Below are 14,370 nucleotides of genomic sequence, written 5' to 3'. Positions count from 1 at the left end.
GTGTAATTACTCATTTCTTGTTTTAAAGTCGTAATTTTATTAGTCAATTATAATCTTCACATAGACTGTCTGAATACATGCATATTAGTATGTTTCATTTTTTTAAATCTGAATTTATTGATCTGAGGCTATGAGCAAAAGTTAACATACGTATTGTTTTTAATGTGAAATTTATGATAAATAAGGGAGATACCACAATTTGGGGAGTAGTCTTGTAATATTAGTAATATTGTAACCTTAGAATGTTAGTCTTCACTATTTGAATTTTCATATACATATATACTCATTTGAGCTACTACGTAAATATTTTTTCGTGATACTAAAATACGACTGCGCATGTTATTTTCCCCTCGTAGATCAACAACAACGAATAAAGCTCATTTAATTGATACAATTAGTCCTTATTTTCTTGAATCTTTACAACAATTTTTATGTCTCCCTTTATCAATTTTTGTATGTCCCGTTATCATTTTTATAACTCTTCTTTCCAGAATTTTAAACCGTTCCCATTATTTTTTTTGTTAGTTTCATTGTTTCTGCTGCATATGGTAGTACTGGTCATATATGTAGTCTCAGTTTAGTTTACGTTTTTATCCTCTCATAATTTATTATTATACTAACATGCTGTGAATCCTTTCTGATTTTTTTATTTGTCTCTTGATTTTTATTTTTGCGGCTTATCAAGACTCCTTGGTAGTTAAAAGTTTCCATTTCCTTGAATGTATGGTTTCCACATTTCATTCTTGATATTACTGATTTTCCTATTGTTATACATATACAGTAGGAAAAATGAAAGATTACTCATGCGCCATCGAGATGATATGCATACGAATCAAATCAAAACTTTCTAGTCAAAACAAAGTCTAAATATCTATCTAAAGTTAATACTGAAAATAAACGTGACTACAGCATACGATTTTCTACTACCTATTAGTACCTACTACTTTGTATATTTATAATATACAAATAATGACTAAGCAAGTATAGTATTATGAATTCTCTATGTTCAAGTTGCCATTGGACGTAAATAGTAACAGGAATTTATAAAAGTCGTTTATGTCAGCTGTATTAAGTGATTTAAAATAAAAGTAAACTTAATTAATTTAGATATTTTTTTGATACTTTATATGCTGCTGATTTTTTAGTTTGTACCACAGAATACTGAAAATAGTGTAAACATTTTTACTTCTTATTTGAATTTATGCTCACCATTTTCTAACAAATGTTAGAACCGGGGTAGGAGAGACTGATAACTTTCATGTGAAGGTAGGATTACATCAGGACCCGGTGCTGAGTTATGCAAAAAATCCATATCCATTTTCATTAGTATTAGATAAGATAAAAGAGTGCCAAGAAGACATTCCTTAGTGTTTAATGTATGCAGACGATGTGGTGTTAGTAGGGAATTAGAAATAAGACTGGAACAGTGGAGACACTGTTCCAGTCTCCAGTGGAAGGAAAAAGTTTAAAATTGAGTAGGACAAAAACGGACTATTTAGAATGTATATTTAAAGATGAAGTTATCAATCCAAATAGGGTGGTAACCCGGGACAATGGGTCTATTGTGAAAAGTGATAGGTTAAAATATTTAGGATCTGTACCGCAGAGCAACGGGGAGATAGATGGAGATGGCTGCAGTAGAGTAAGAGCTGGCTGGATGAAATGAAAGGAAGCGAGTGGTGTATTGTGCGACAGAAAAATTCCTATGAAACTGAAAGATAAATTTTACAAGACGGCAGTGAGACCACCTATGATGTATGACACTGAATGCTGGGCAATCAAAAAGAAAGAACAATGTAGCATGTGGCTGAAATGAGAATGCTAAGGTCGGTGAGTGGAGTAAGAAGGAAGGATATAATCAAAAATGAATATATAAGAGGAAGTTTAGTTATGGCAGCTATCAGTGCAAAAATGAGAAAGCATAGATTGAGATGGTTAGTGCACGTTCTAAATGAGAATCACCAAAATCATCGAAAAGTCGCTGAATATCTGGTTTCAGGAAGAAGGAAGAGAGGAACAGACAGGATATGTCATTGAAGGAGATCAATATTGGTATGACCTAGAATAGAAACCTATGGAGAAGTGAAATTGTTGAAGCCGACCTCATATTGGGATAAGAGCAAAGATAATGATGATGATTTGGAGTTCTTATTTGAAACAGTTTTAGTAAAAAAATAAAATATCAAAACCCTGTATAACAATCGTTTATTTTAACAACAATAAAATATTTCAAATTTTTATTGGTTATTATAAGCTAAATTCATATTCATTAATTCCTTGACATGTTATATTTTAAATTAATTAATTAAATAATAACTTTTCTAAAATGAGGCTAAAGTTTGAAGGTAGTTAGTGTTAAAATGAACAAGTTAATATGTCAAGGAATCTGGGGGATAACCATTAAAATTTTAATTACAAATGAATCAGTTATCAAAAAAGAAAAACAAACTACAATAACAACTACAAAAGTAGGAAATCAACATTTTGCAGTTAAAAAACAATTAAATGAGAATATTGTTTCTCGTTAGTCACTGTCAGAATATAAACTGTTCTCTCCAATATTTATAACAACACTTTCAACATTAATGTTTATAGTCCATCGACAAAGATTTTAAGGAAAATCTTATATACTAAAACGCTAAGCCCTTTTCTTGTCCACCACTTTACTCAAAAACCATATTAGATAATTAAAATATTTTTTCGGAATATTATTAGTATTATGTATGAGATTGTCAAGATATACTTTGGTACAAAAATTCACTTCCGGTTTTGAGATGACCGGAAGTTAAAATTTACTTTAAGTTTTAGACCCCACAATGTATATTGGATCGAAAGGTCTCGTCGAGACGAATCTAAATATGTCCTTCCGGTTGCGATCTGACACCGGAAGTGACCCGAAACGCGCATAAAACGTCAATCTTCTTATATACTAAAACGCTAAGCCCTTTTCTTGTCCACCACTTTACTCAAAAACCATATTAGATAATTTAAATATTTTTTCGGAATATTATTACTATTACGTATGAGATTGTCGATATACTTTTGGTACAAAAATTCACTTCCGGTTTTGAGATGACCGGAAGTTAAAATTTACTTTAAGTTTTAGACCCCACAATGTATATATGGATCGAAAGGTCTCGTCGAGACGAATCTAAATATGTACTTCCGGTTGCGATCCGACACCGGAAGTGACCCGAAACGCGCATAAAACGTCAAGATAGAGCAAATCTGACACCGGATTCGTGATCAGCATGCAAAATTAACTGCTAAATGATATCCATGTCGACATTTGATGAATTAAAAATTACATTCCGGTTTTGAGGTCGACTTCCGGTTTCGTTTTTATTAGTCAAATCAATAGAGAATTCAACGTAGAGTTCAAAAATGTAAGTTCACGAAATTATCATTTATAGTTTTTGAGTTATTGATAAAAATATTTTTACTTCCGGTAGATTTTTTTAAATTATAAAACTTTTTTAAAAAACTCGATGTCGAGTTGGTCCGCTAGTAGTACCTAAACTTGCTTCTCAGACGAACGCTTTAGAAGAACCTGCATACACAATAATGAAACGTTGACCATCGTAACCTTGTGGTTTGCGTACACTTTTTAGATTACTATCCTGCCAAGAATTTATTTTGGTTCCTTTGGCATATATCATGTTTCATCTAAAAAAATTACTTGCTTTGGGGAAGCACTATGACGATTTTCCATATACTTACGAAGAAAAATGCCCTTTGACTAGCAATATTGGTACGTTCCATTAATGATCTTCGGTTGTCATCTTTTTTATATTTAAATCCCAATTCTTTCAATACCTGATTCATTGATGGATTGCTTATGAATACAATTTCTTTATTTTTTAATTCATCATTTAAACTTTTAACATGCTTTTCTAAAAAATTAAACATGTAGTTAGTACTTTATAAAAAAGACATTCAAATCAAATATTCCACACAATATTTATAAATTGTTTTGCATTTTGCAATTATAAATATTATTTGGCTACAAAAAGAAGTATTATTGTTTTAAAATTGGTTTCATTAAGCATTTGGTTCCATTAGCGGTAAATTATTTATTTAATAAGAAGCAATTTTACAGGAACTGTAAAAAATAATATATTTGATCAGTAAAACAGTTTCTGTTTCTAAAACAAAGAACTTGTCTCTCGGCTGAATTCTATAGCTATTTTTTTATGAGTGAGTAATAAAAAATGACTTTTTCCGAAATGCCAATTAATACTAAACTTACTTTGTTCATACATATGTCATTTTTGCACCCTCAGGTAAATCAGTTTTAGATTTTGAACGAGGTCTGCTTTTTTCCAGGTGAAGTGAGGACTGGATTATTCTCTTTTCTTTTTTTAATCGAATACATGGTGTTTCTGGATATTTTAAGTGCAGTGGCTACGCTCTAAAATAAGATACGTTTGTAATCTTATAGTTTCAATATTGTTTCTTGTGTTACCTATTGAACAAATAAAAAAGGTTCTAAAGGGCCTCCATTTATTTTTTCCATCTCAAAATATTCATACAGGTTTAAAACTAATTGTTGTGATTATTAAAAATTTACTTTGAAAGTGGAACCAGTTATAATGGAAATCGAATCCGTCAGATTATAGTTGACCAGTACGATTACTCGAATAGTAGTTTATACAATTCTTATCTCTACTCATGTTGAATGTTTTTCTAAGAATTACGTTAGAAGGACAGACATATTTAAGTTGAACTTTAAATGTTCAACTAAATTAATTTAACTACGTTTACAATTGTATTTCCGTCTCATTCTGTCAATTAGAAATATGTAACTGCGTATGTCTTGGATAACATTTTTGCAACACTTAATAATAATCTATCTCTCTCGTTTGCTATTTGTAGAAAAAGACAGCAAATACAAAATATGTGCTTGATATGACCGTTCATGGGTAATCTTTAATTTTTCCGACTGTATTTTGTTTTCTCTACATTTATTTTTAGTTCTCTTTTATTCCTAGTCTAATCTTAATATAAATCTTTCGAGTTTCTACTTACTTCTTGACATGATAATGTTTGAAATCAATATCGACCATTGACGAAAGATGTATTTCTTTAGGAAACTATAATAAAAACTGAAAACTGGTTAATACTAGAGTTTGTTACACCTTTTTCCTCTTGATATTTTTTTATCAATGAATTAATTTTATATTTTTTATTGTAGGTTTCCTATAAATTAGGATTGGGAACAGCAACACTTACTGATGAACAGATCAAAGGTACTCTCAGAGTTGGTCAGATAGTTCAAGCTAAGCATCCAGACAAAAAAGAACTTGTTGAAGCCACAATAAGTAAAATTCAGGATTGTAGTCAGTACACAGTCGGTAAGTTAAATATATGTCTGTTGGAAAAGTATTCAAACTTCATTCATTTCTTTGTGCCGGATCTTTTCAGCGCCCTCTGTGGGGTATAAGCTTTTCATGAACTTTGTTTTAATCTCGGGAAAGATGTTCGGAAGATATAGAAATGATGTAAGAGTTTTTTGGAGATTAATATATGAAAAAAATACAGATAAAAGAATGGTTCAATCGGTTTAATAATGGTCGCACGTCTGCTGACAGTAACCCACATTTTGGTCGAACGACTAGTACAACTCCGAAAAATATGAAAAGTGTCAGACCTACGATTGAATAAGTTCATCAGATCAACAAAAAACACCACATCAACATCACATCACATCAACAAAAAAGTCGAGTTTACTCCGGGATGTTCATGTATTCATCAGAAAGTCCGTTGCCCTCAGAGACCAACAATTTGGACGGGAGTTAAGGGAGTTTTTTTGGAATGTCTGATGAATACATTGCTGAAAGATGAGCAGGAAGTTTTGAAGATGTTTTGGTCATGAATGGTTTTTAGGATGTAACTTCTCTCATGTTTACTCTGTACTCAATCAGAGGACGTGTGTACGTTTTGTAGGTGTGTATAAGTGTTCTAGCTTATACACACCTAGCTTATACACACCTACTCTAAAACTTTTCATAAGACCTTGAAAAGAGATATCGGCCTAAACCCTATTCATTCTACAAATGCCCAATCGTCAACATAACCACGTGTAAGCCAAACAGGGTCGTACTGATGTACGACCTATGCATCATATGATTTTTAAAAATATTTAATTTTGAAACTGTTAGTGTAAGAATTTCTTGAAATTTAATCATTATATCACAATTAAACTAAACTCTAAAAAATAACACGACCAGTAAATAACTTAACAATAACTATAACATAAATATAACACAATATAATTAACTTAAAAATCAACACGATACAATTTGAATTTAAAATGATGGCAAATTAGGATCTGTAACATGAGAATATGTCTCGCTTACGGTAATAAATTAATTTTTATAGCCTCTTGACGAATGAGACGGCGAATATCAACACGTGCTCATGTTTACTGATGGGAATTTGGTAAAAGAATATACTTTATACGAGTCGAGGCTGGACGGGCGTGTAACTATTTTTGTTAGGTTGAGGGTGATGCTCCACCAAATATTCTTGGGAATATTGTCAGGAGCTGGTGTGTTGGAGGTGGCGATTTGGCAAATATTTTCTAGGGTAAGATGATCCACAGGTGACATGAGTGGAATGTCATGGAAGTTCTGTGGATCATGAGAAGTATGTATCGAGCATCTCTTGGATTGGTTTGTCCGTAGTCTCATGAAAGGCATGGTCGAATATTGTGTAAATTTTGAGTAACAAAGATGTCTGGAGGTCTGTTTGGAAGATTTGAGCTTTCTGTTCGTCAGAATTTAAAATTTGATTGTTCATCAACAGGTGAGAGGAGTTTGATATTTTGTGCTTAGTTAGGATTTTGAATTTTCTTCATAATGAACCGCCATCTCGGTAGTCAAATTTAGAATTTACCTACCTCCATTGGCTGGCTTTGATGGTGTTCAAGCTTAATTATTATTATTTATATGGATGCGATTATTCATGACATCTGATTATCATTGTAACAATAAGAAGGAATGAGGTGGGTGTGTTATTATCACACCTCACATAATTGTAATCAATAAAAGAAGAGGGCGTATGAGCGGGACGTCTCTAGTAAAGATTACAGTAATTAGCTTGACAAGGCTGACTGATCGAGACGATGTAGAATAACAAAGGGAGAAGCATGTTATTTAGTAATAATTGAAATAACTTTTACTAGAGAAACGGTGTTACATAATTACTAATTCAATGGAATCATATGATATATCAAAGTAGACAGACGTATGCCTCCTATAACAGTTCTATAACCCAACAAATTACTAAAGCCAGCCAATAACCAACTAAATTACTCTCGATCACATCAATAACTTTTAACCAAAACCTGCAAGAAATTCAGTGTTTCTTCATTCAATTCTTTGACCTGAACTTGTAAAGTTACAATTAACAACTTTGCAAAGTTCCTTTTCTAAACTTGGGTATGCCGAGGATAACGTACACATGAATTCTGTATGTGAATTAATAAAACAGAAAATGAATGCAATGTAACATAAAAGGAGTTACTCCCAAGTGTAATTGACACTCAACAGTAATAAAGATCTACAAGATCTACAGACACTTTTAGATAATGTATTAAATGGTAGTGGGGAAAGCGGACTAACGCTTAATGCTAATAAAACAAAATTTATGACAATTTCCAAAACACAACAAGACATTTTAAACATAAGAGGGATTCCAATAGAAAAAGTAAAAAAATACAGATATCAATACAGATAAATACAGATACAAATATACAGAAAAATAAGATAAGAATATTACGTTCATATGTGTTTTCGGTGCTGCTGTATGGGGTGGAGGCCTGGACCTTAAAGAAAGAGGTGAGCGATCGACTTGAAGCATTCGAGATATGGACCTACCGAAGAATATCAAAAATAAGTTGGGTAGACCGAATAACAAATGTTGAGGTCCTCAGAAAGATGACAAAGGAAATGGAAATCATGAATACGATTAAGATAAGAAAGTTACAATATCTCGGCCACGTTATAAGAGGGGATAAATATGTGTTGCTACAAACCATAATGCAGGGAAAAATACAGGGAAAACGGAGTATTGGAAGAAGACGCATCTCCTGGCTCAACAATCTGAGAAAGTGGTATAATTGCAGTTCTGTCGACGTGTTCAGAGCTGCAATCTTAAAAGTGAAAATAGCTGTGATGATTACCAATCTCCTTAGAGGAGACGGTACCTAAAGGAAAAGTGATAAAGATAATCTATACTGACACTACCGGGTGGGAACTATTTAAGGGGAACACTACTACAGGTTACAAAAATCAGGATAGAGTCTTGGAATCTTGGGAGTCTGCCAGGTAAGAGTATGGAGTTAATAAATGCGCGTAAAATACCGAGCGTATGCCGAAGTTGCTTGCACCCAAGAGACGAAGTGGACAGGACAAAGGGACAAAAAACTATGTTCAAGGATACAAATTGTAATGTATAGAGAAAAGTATCACTAGGAATTAAGTTGGTATAATTTCTGATAGAGAAATGAAAGACGATATATACAAGTTGTAAGACTGAGTGATAGAATTATGCCATCATTCTGGCTTTACAACCCTGTGTGGGTCCTAGTCTCCTCGAGAGTTTCTCTCCAGTCGTCTTTATCCATCGCCTTCCTTCGCCAAGCTCGTATTCCCATATTTCTTATGTCTTCATCGATGTTATCAAGGAACCTTGTTTTGGGTCTTCCTCTTCTTCTCTGACCAGTGGGTCTATCAAGGAGCGTTTTTCTAGCTGGGTCATTTCGGTCTATTCGTGCCCTATCCACCTCAGATGTCCTATCTTAATATGTTTTACGATATCAGGTTCCCGGTATATTCTATAAAGTTCGAAGTTGTATCGTCTTCTCCACACTCCATTGTCATTCTGCTCCATAGATTCGCTTTAGTACTTTTCTTTCGAAACATGTATTCATTATTTTTTGTTAGAGTCCAGGTCTCTGAACCATATGTTGGGACTGGGCGTATTATTGTTTTGTCGAGTTTAATTTTTATATTTCTCGATATAATTGTGGATTTAAGAAGGAGATTGAGCCCAAAATAGCATCTGTTGGCCGTGCAAATTCTGCTATTTATCTCTGCGGTAGTATTATTTTCAGTGTTAAGGAGCGCTCCCAGGTATACAAATTCGTTCACTGCTTCGGCCATTTTCTATAACAAGTGGTTGTAGGATTTTTGGTTGCGTGCTTATTTTTATATACTTCGTTTTGTTGGTATTTGTTATTAAACCCATTTTTGTAGCTGATTCTTTTAATGCTACATATACTTCTCGTACAGAGTTTTCCGTTCTCCAAACAATATTGATCTCATCATTGATATCATCAGCATAGGCCAGGATTTGCACTGATTTATTAAATATTGAACCAGTGGTTGTGATTTGTGACATACGTAATACTTTTTCCAGAGCCAGATTGAACAGTATACAGGAGAGAGAGTCTCCCTGGGGCAGCCCGTTATTTGTTTTAAAAGGTTCAGAGAGTTCCTCCTGAATTCGTATTCTACATTCAACTTTTTCAAGAGTTAGTTTTGTTAAATTTGCCAACTGATTTGGTATTCCTAGCTCTTTCATTGCTTTGAACATTTCTCTCCAATTCACAGAGTCGTAGGCTGCGACTAGTGTTTTTTCCAAAATTTGTTTCAGGTTTGGAATCTGATGTATTGTCGATTTACCACCTTTGAAACCAGCCTGGTATTTCCCTACTGTCCGTTCTACATGTGGTGCCATACGGTGACATAGTACTGTGGAAAATATTTGATACGCTGCATTTAGAAGACTTATTCCTCTGTGGTTAGAGAATTCAAAGATATCTCTTTTTTTGTGTATGGTGCTAAATATCCCAATATTCCAATCATTTGGGAGGGATTTCTGTGTCCATATTTCTTTTATAAGCTGCGATAGAATTATGTCAGTGAAGCTATATTTGATAAAGACGTGTTAACCCTTTCACCACTGAATTTAGTTTTACAAATATTATTGCTTCTGGGCAATCAAAAGTGCATTTTTCGCCTGTTTTTAGTTTTCTTTCTGTGTCCTGCCATGTAACTACCATTACGCCTTTATCATTTACCAATGAATCAGATTCACCTCTAGATAACTTCTTATCAATAAATTGTGGCGGATTCTTTCAGCGCTTTATGTATGTACCAACGCATGGAAACTCAAGATTAATCAACAGTGGTAAAAAAACGATCAGTACGCAAACATACGTCTTTTGATTGAAGTGTTTGACATAGTGTCGCTATCACCCTCTCTCTAAGAGTCCCCTCTAGTGCTGTGATTTCCTTACCGGAGTAGATGTTAAAATCGTATATGTAACCAGTCATGTAATCGCATCGTTGCCATAATTTGATAACTCTCTTGATTGGTTTGTTGGGTATGTATTGTTTGAGAGATGATCGCCCTTTGAATTTTACCATCGTCTCATCAATGGATTGGTAAGAAGATTCAGATCTTGTCTTTTGAAATCGTGTTTTTAAACAGTTTATGACGTCTTCTAAATAATATGTTTTAGAATAATTGAAGTTTTGTTGGATCAGTATAATACATTTTTGAAGGTAGGAAAGTACATCGATCTCTACCGATAGCATTTTTTATTATACTATTTGACAATGATTCTTTGTTGGACCAGTAATGATAAAAACTCAGCACTCTGTTATAGGACATCACAAGAGTGCAGCCTAGTACTATCATAATTTCATACATGTCGGTCTCCTCGCAGTTAAGTTTCAAGTTATTTTTTTCTTTTTAATAGCTTTATACGTTTATTAGTACTATCAGCAATATGTGTAAACAAGCTTCTAGGAAATAATTTTAGAAACACATCTAGCTCAGAACACTGTCCGTTGAATTTCAAAAGATTGACACCCTTCGTTTCCTTAGGCAATTTTATTCTAGGTATAAAATTTTTAGAAGGTATTTTCCAAGTTACAACATGCATGTTTACATTGGGACTCACGTCAGTAGCTTCACCACTCCTGTTATTACCGTTTTCTTCGCTCATTGAATGGCGTTCATCATCGCTGCTTATATCTGCTTCTTCAGTACTGCTGTTACCTTCCTCCTCTTCGTCGCTCATTTGAACTCCTCCTTCGCTTCCATCTTCGCTGTCTCCAGGAATATAGTCAGACTCATCAGATGCTGAAAATGGTTCTTCTTCTGAGTCAGTTATATTATTTATAGTGTCTTCTAACTCTTTTTCACTAAGAGGCCGGTTTCGTCTCATATCTGAAAGAGAAAGTTTATTACTGATGGGTAATTTTGATCCCATATAAAATTACTGTAAGGAATAAACGATCCCACTAGATTATTGTTTGCTAAAACACCTTACATTGTAATTACTATTTATTATATTTTACTTACTTGTAGTAGTATTAACTCCCGCACGCTTTATTCCTTAATTTTAATTAAAATAAGCAACGGATTCTTGCAATTTCATAAATAATAACTCGGACAGCCATGCACGTGCCACAATACATCGATGTTAGGTTAGGAAATTCAATCATGTGATGACAACAGTGTTGCCAATTGACGAGAGTAGACTATAAGTTACTGAAATATTTCATTTGTACGTAAAAGCGGTTATATTTATATCCATCAGTAAACATGAACTAGCGACCGGGAACTAAAGTCCCCCGCAGTGGCGAAAGGGTTAAATGTTCTATGTGTATGCTCCTTAAGTCGGTCAGGATGAGAATGAAAGGAAAGCTGTCTATGATCAATTAGGAGACAGAGTTAGAGACATTTTGTCAAAGGGGAGTCATAATAGGAGGCGATTTTAAGGTAGGGATAATTCATAATGTCGTGGACCTGACGTAATCATTTAGTGATGTCGATCTACGAACGCAACAATGATATCAGGCATTACTAAAAACATGCAATTCTCTTCAGTGCGTTATCGTAGCGAGACAGAGACGAACTAGTTTTTGCGTTAGTGAAATAGCTTTAATATTTTTATTTTTTTTTGTGAACAATCGTTTTTAATATTTTATCATTTTTTTGAATGATAAATGATTTTTCATTATGAATAAAAAAGGTTAATTGTAATTTTTCTTCAAAGTTGATCGTTTTCAACTTATAAACAATTAAAACTGAAAAAAAAAACGAAAAATGATGATTGAAGGCTCAAAAACACAATTATTTTTGAATGCACCAAACCTTGTTCTGTTAGTTTCTGATACTTTAGTTTGGGCTTATTTAATTTAAAAACATTGTTTTTAGTTGTTTAAGGCCCTTATCACAACCTAAAAGTGGATTTATACAAAACTGTTTAATAAATTAGGACCACTTTTTGTATGAGCGACCCCTTGAACATTATTCTGCGATATTTTATGAAAGTGATTATGCAAAAAATCTCATGGGAATATTTTTCCCAAGGAATTCGAGGATTTCGTCTCATATAAACATATTTTTCTGAATTTAAAACCAAAATCCTATTATTTTTCTGTCATACATTGATTTGTTATTTATTTATTGGTCCTCTAGATTTTTTCAGTTCTTAAAAGGTTTATTTATAAGCCAAATTAGTGCATTGTAAATATTTTACATTTTTACACAGCAATTTTTATCAACAGTGAAGACGGAAAGTCGTAAATTTTTATTACATCTTTCAATGCGAGATAAAATAAAAATGCGATGACTAACTGGTATGTTTAAGATTAGAGAAACATAATATGTCATGTCTATTGGAACTCGACATCATTAACACGTGCAAATCCTACCCTGTCGCCTAATTTCCTATGAAATTAAAATGGTGAATGGTGAAATGGTGAAAATTACCTGAGGAGTTGTAGCACTAACCTGCCTATACATAAAAATGAACTTCAATTTGTAAATACCAATTTATTGCTATAATAATTCTTTAGACATAAATTGTCAACTGTCCATCCATCTTTTTGGTAGCTTTAATCACATAATCTTTCCAACTGATTTTACCTCTACACAAGTTTACCTAGTTTGTCATCTTTCAGCTTTCATCTTCCATTCCTCTCACTTAACCATACCATTGAAGTCGTCTTTATCATTTCCATCTTATTTCACCTTGTACCCATCAATGCATTCTTATATCTTTCTTAGACTGTCTTTTCTGGTTTTACCTGCTATAATTCTTAATAATTTTATTTTTTCTACTCAAACTGTTGGTTTTATTAGTGTCTTCTATCGTTTCTATGCCATATTATTTCACTGCTCACTGAATTTTAATATTAGAATTTAGAGATGCTATAAATAATTTTTGAGATTAATAGTGTTTAACATAGTATGCACATAAATATAGAAATCACATAATTCACAATAATTTATATTGCAAAACAAAAATCTCCCCAATATCAAATTTTTTTATCTTTCAGTATTTGACGATGGTGACATAACAACTTTAAGGCGCACTGCGCTATGTTTGAAAAGTGGAAGACACTTTAACGAGAGTGAAACTTTAGATCAATTGCCTTTAACACATCCAGAACATTTTGGAAATCCTGTGGTAGGTGGAAGAAGAGGTAGACGAACTAGGCAACCCAAGTAAGTAACATACTTTTTAAACTATTGTTTCGCCTGTAAATCTACACCTGTGTACTTTTTTATTAGGCATCTTTCCGGTTCTCCAAATGTTTCGAGCAGAAAGTACACGAGCTCTGTATGAAAGTCAAAAAAGTTAATAAAATAGTGACATAAAAAAGTTAATCCCAAACCGATATAGTTCAACTTCTAAGTCTTGAAGGCCTTTTCAATTGTAATTAATTTCACTTGGGAGGAACTTAGTAGAAACTAAAGATCAATTATTAGTTTAGTAATAGTTAGAAAAGCCAGCAAAACAATAATACAATGTGTAAGAGTATACAGGCAAGCAGAATGTGCATTAAAATAAATGCATTACTTTAAAAATTCCAGCGTTTACCGTCAATGCTCAGCGCCCAGCCTACAGCTAGGTATCGGTCCATGGAGTTGGACTATAGTATTCCAGCTTAGTATTTTTTCGATTCTCGTCCGTAGTGCTCTACGATCGACACTACGAGATGCCGAGCACCGAGCATCGCTGCGACCAAATAAATGCATTTTATTTTAAATTCGAGCGTTCACTTCACTGTCATAGGCCAGGGAAATAAGCAAAAAAGTACCCTGTTTTTGACACTCGTCCGGCCAGGCAAACGACACTTGTTTTGAGCAGTATGGACCTCTGTAACAAAAACCGCAATTGATGACCGTTTTTTGGTTCTTAATTTTACACGAAATCGTTCATTGACATCGATGCACCTCAAAAATGAGCTATTAAATGTTAGACAAGTTAATGTGAGTTCACAAACAGTTAGACGAAGATCAAAAGAAGCAAACTTAAAGCCCAGACGCCCCGCCAAAGTT

The 14,370-nt window shown here is 33.4% G+C and overlaps 1 protein-coding gene across 1 annotated transcript in view; it reads left to right on the top strand.

Moving 5' to 3' along the window:
- Window positions 1-14,370, top strand: part of LOC140443650 (uncharacterized) — an 89,950-nt gene that overhangs the window by 9,126 nt on the left and 66,454 nt on the right. Inside the window, exons 3-4 of the mRNA XM_072535016.1 lie at window positions 5,195-5,354; window positions 13,365-13,533. Coding sequence (XP_072391117.1) covers window positions 5,195-5,354; window positions 13,365-13,533 — 329 coding nt within the window. The remainder of the gene's footprint in view (window positions 1-5,194; window positions 5,355-13,364; window positions 13,534-14,370) is intronic.

This window comes from Diabrotica undecimpunctata, chromosome 6, assembly GCF_040954645.1.
Source record: "Diabrotica undecimpunctata isolate CICGRU chromosome 6, icDiaUnde3, whole genome shotgun sequence".
NCBI lineage: Eukaryota > Metazoa > Arthropoda > Insecta > Coleoptera > Chrysomelidae > Diabrotica > Diabrotica undecimpunctata.
The sequence above is the reverse complement of the archived record's forward strand: the minus strand, read 5'-3'. Positions and strand labels throughout refer to the sequence as shown.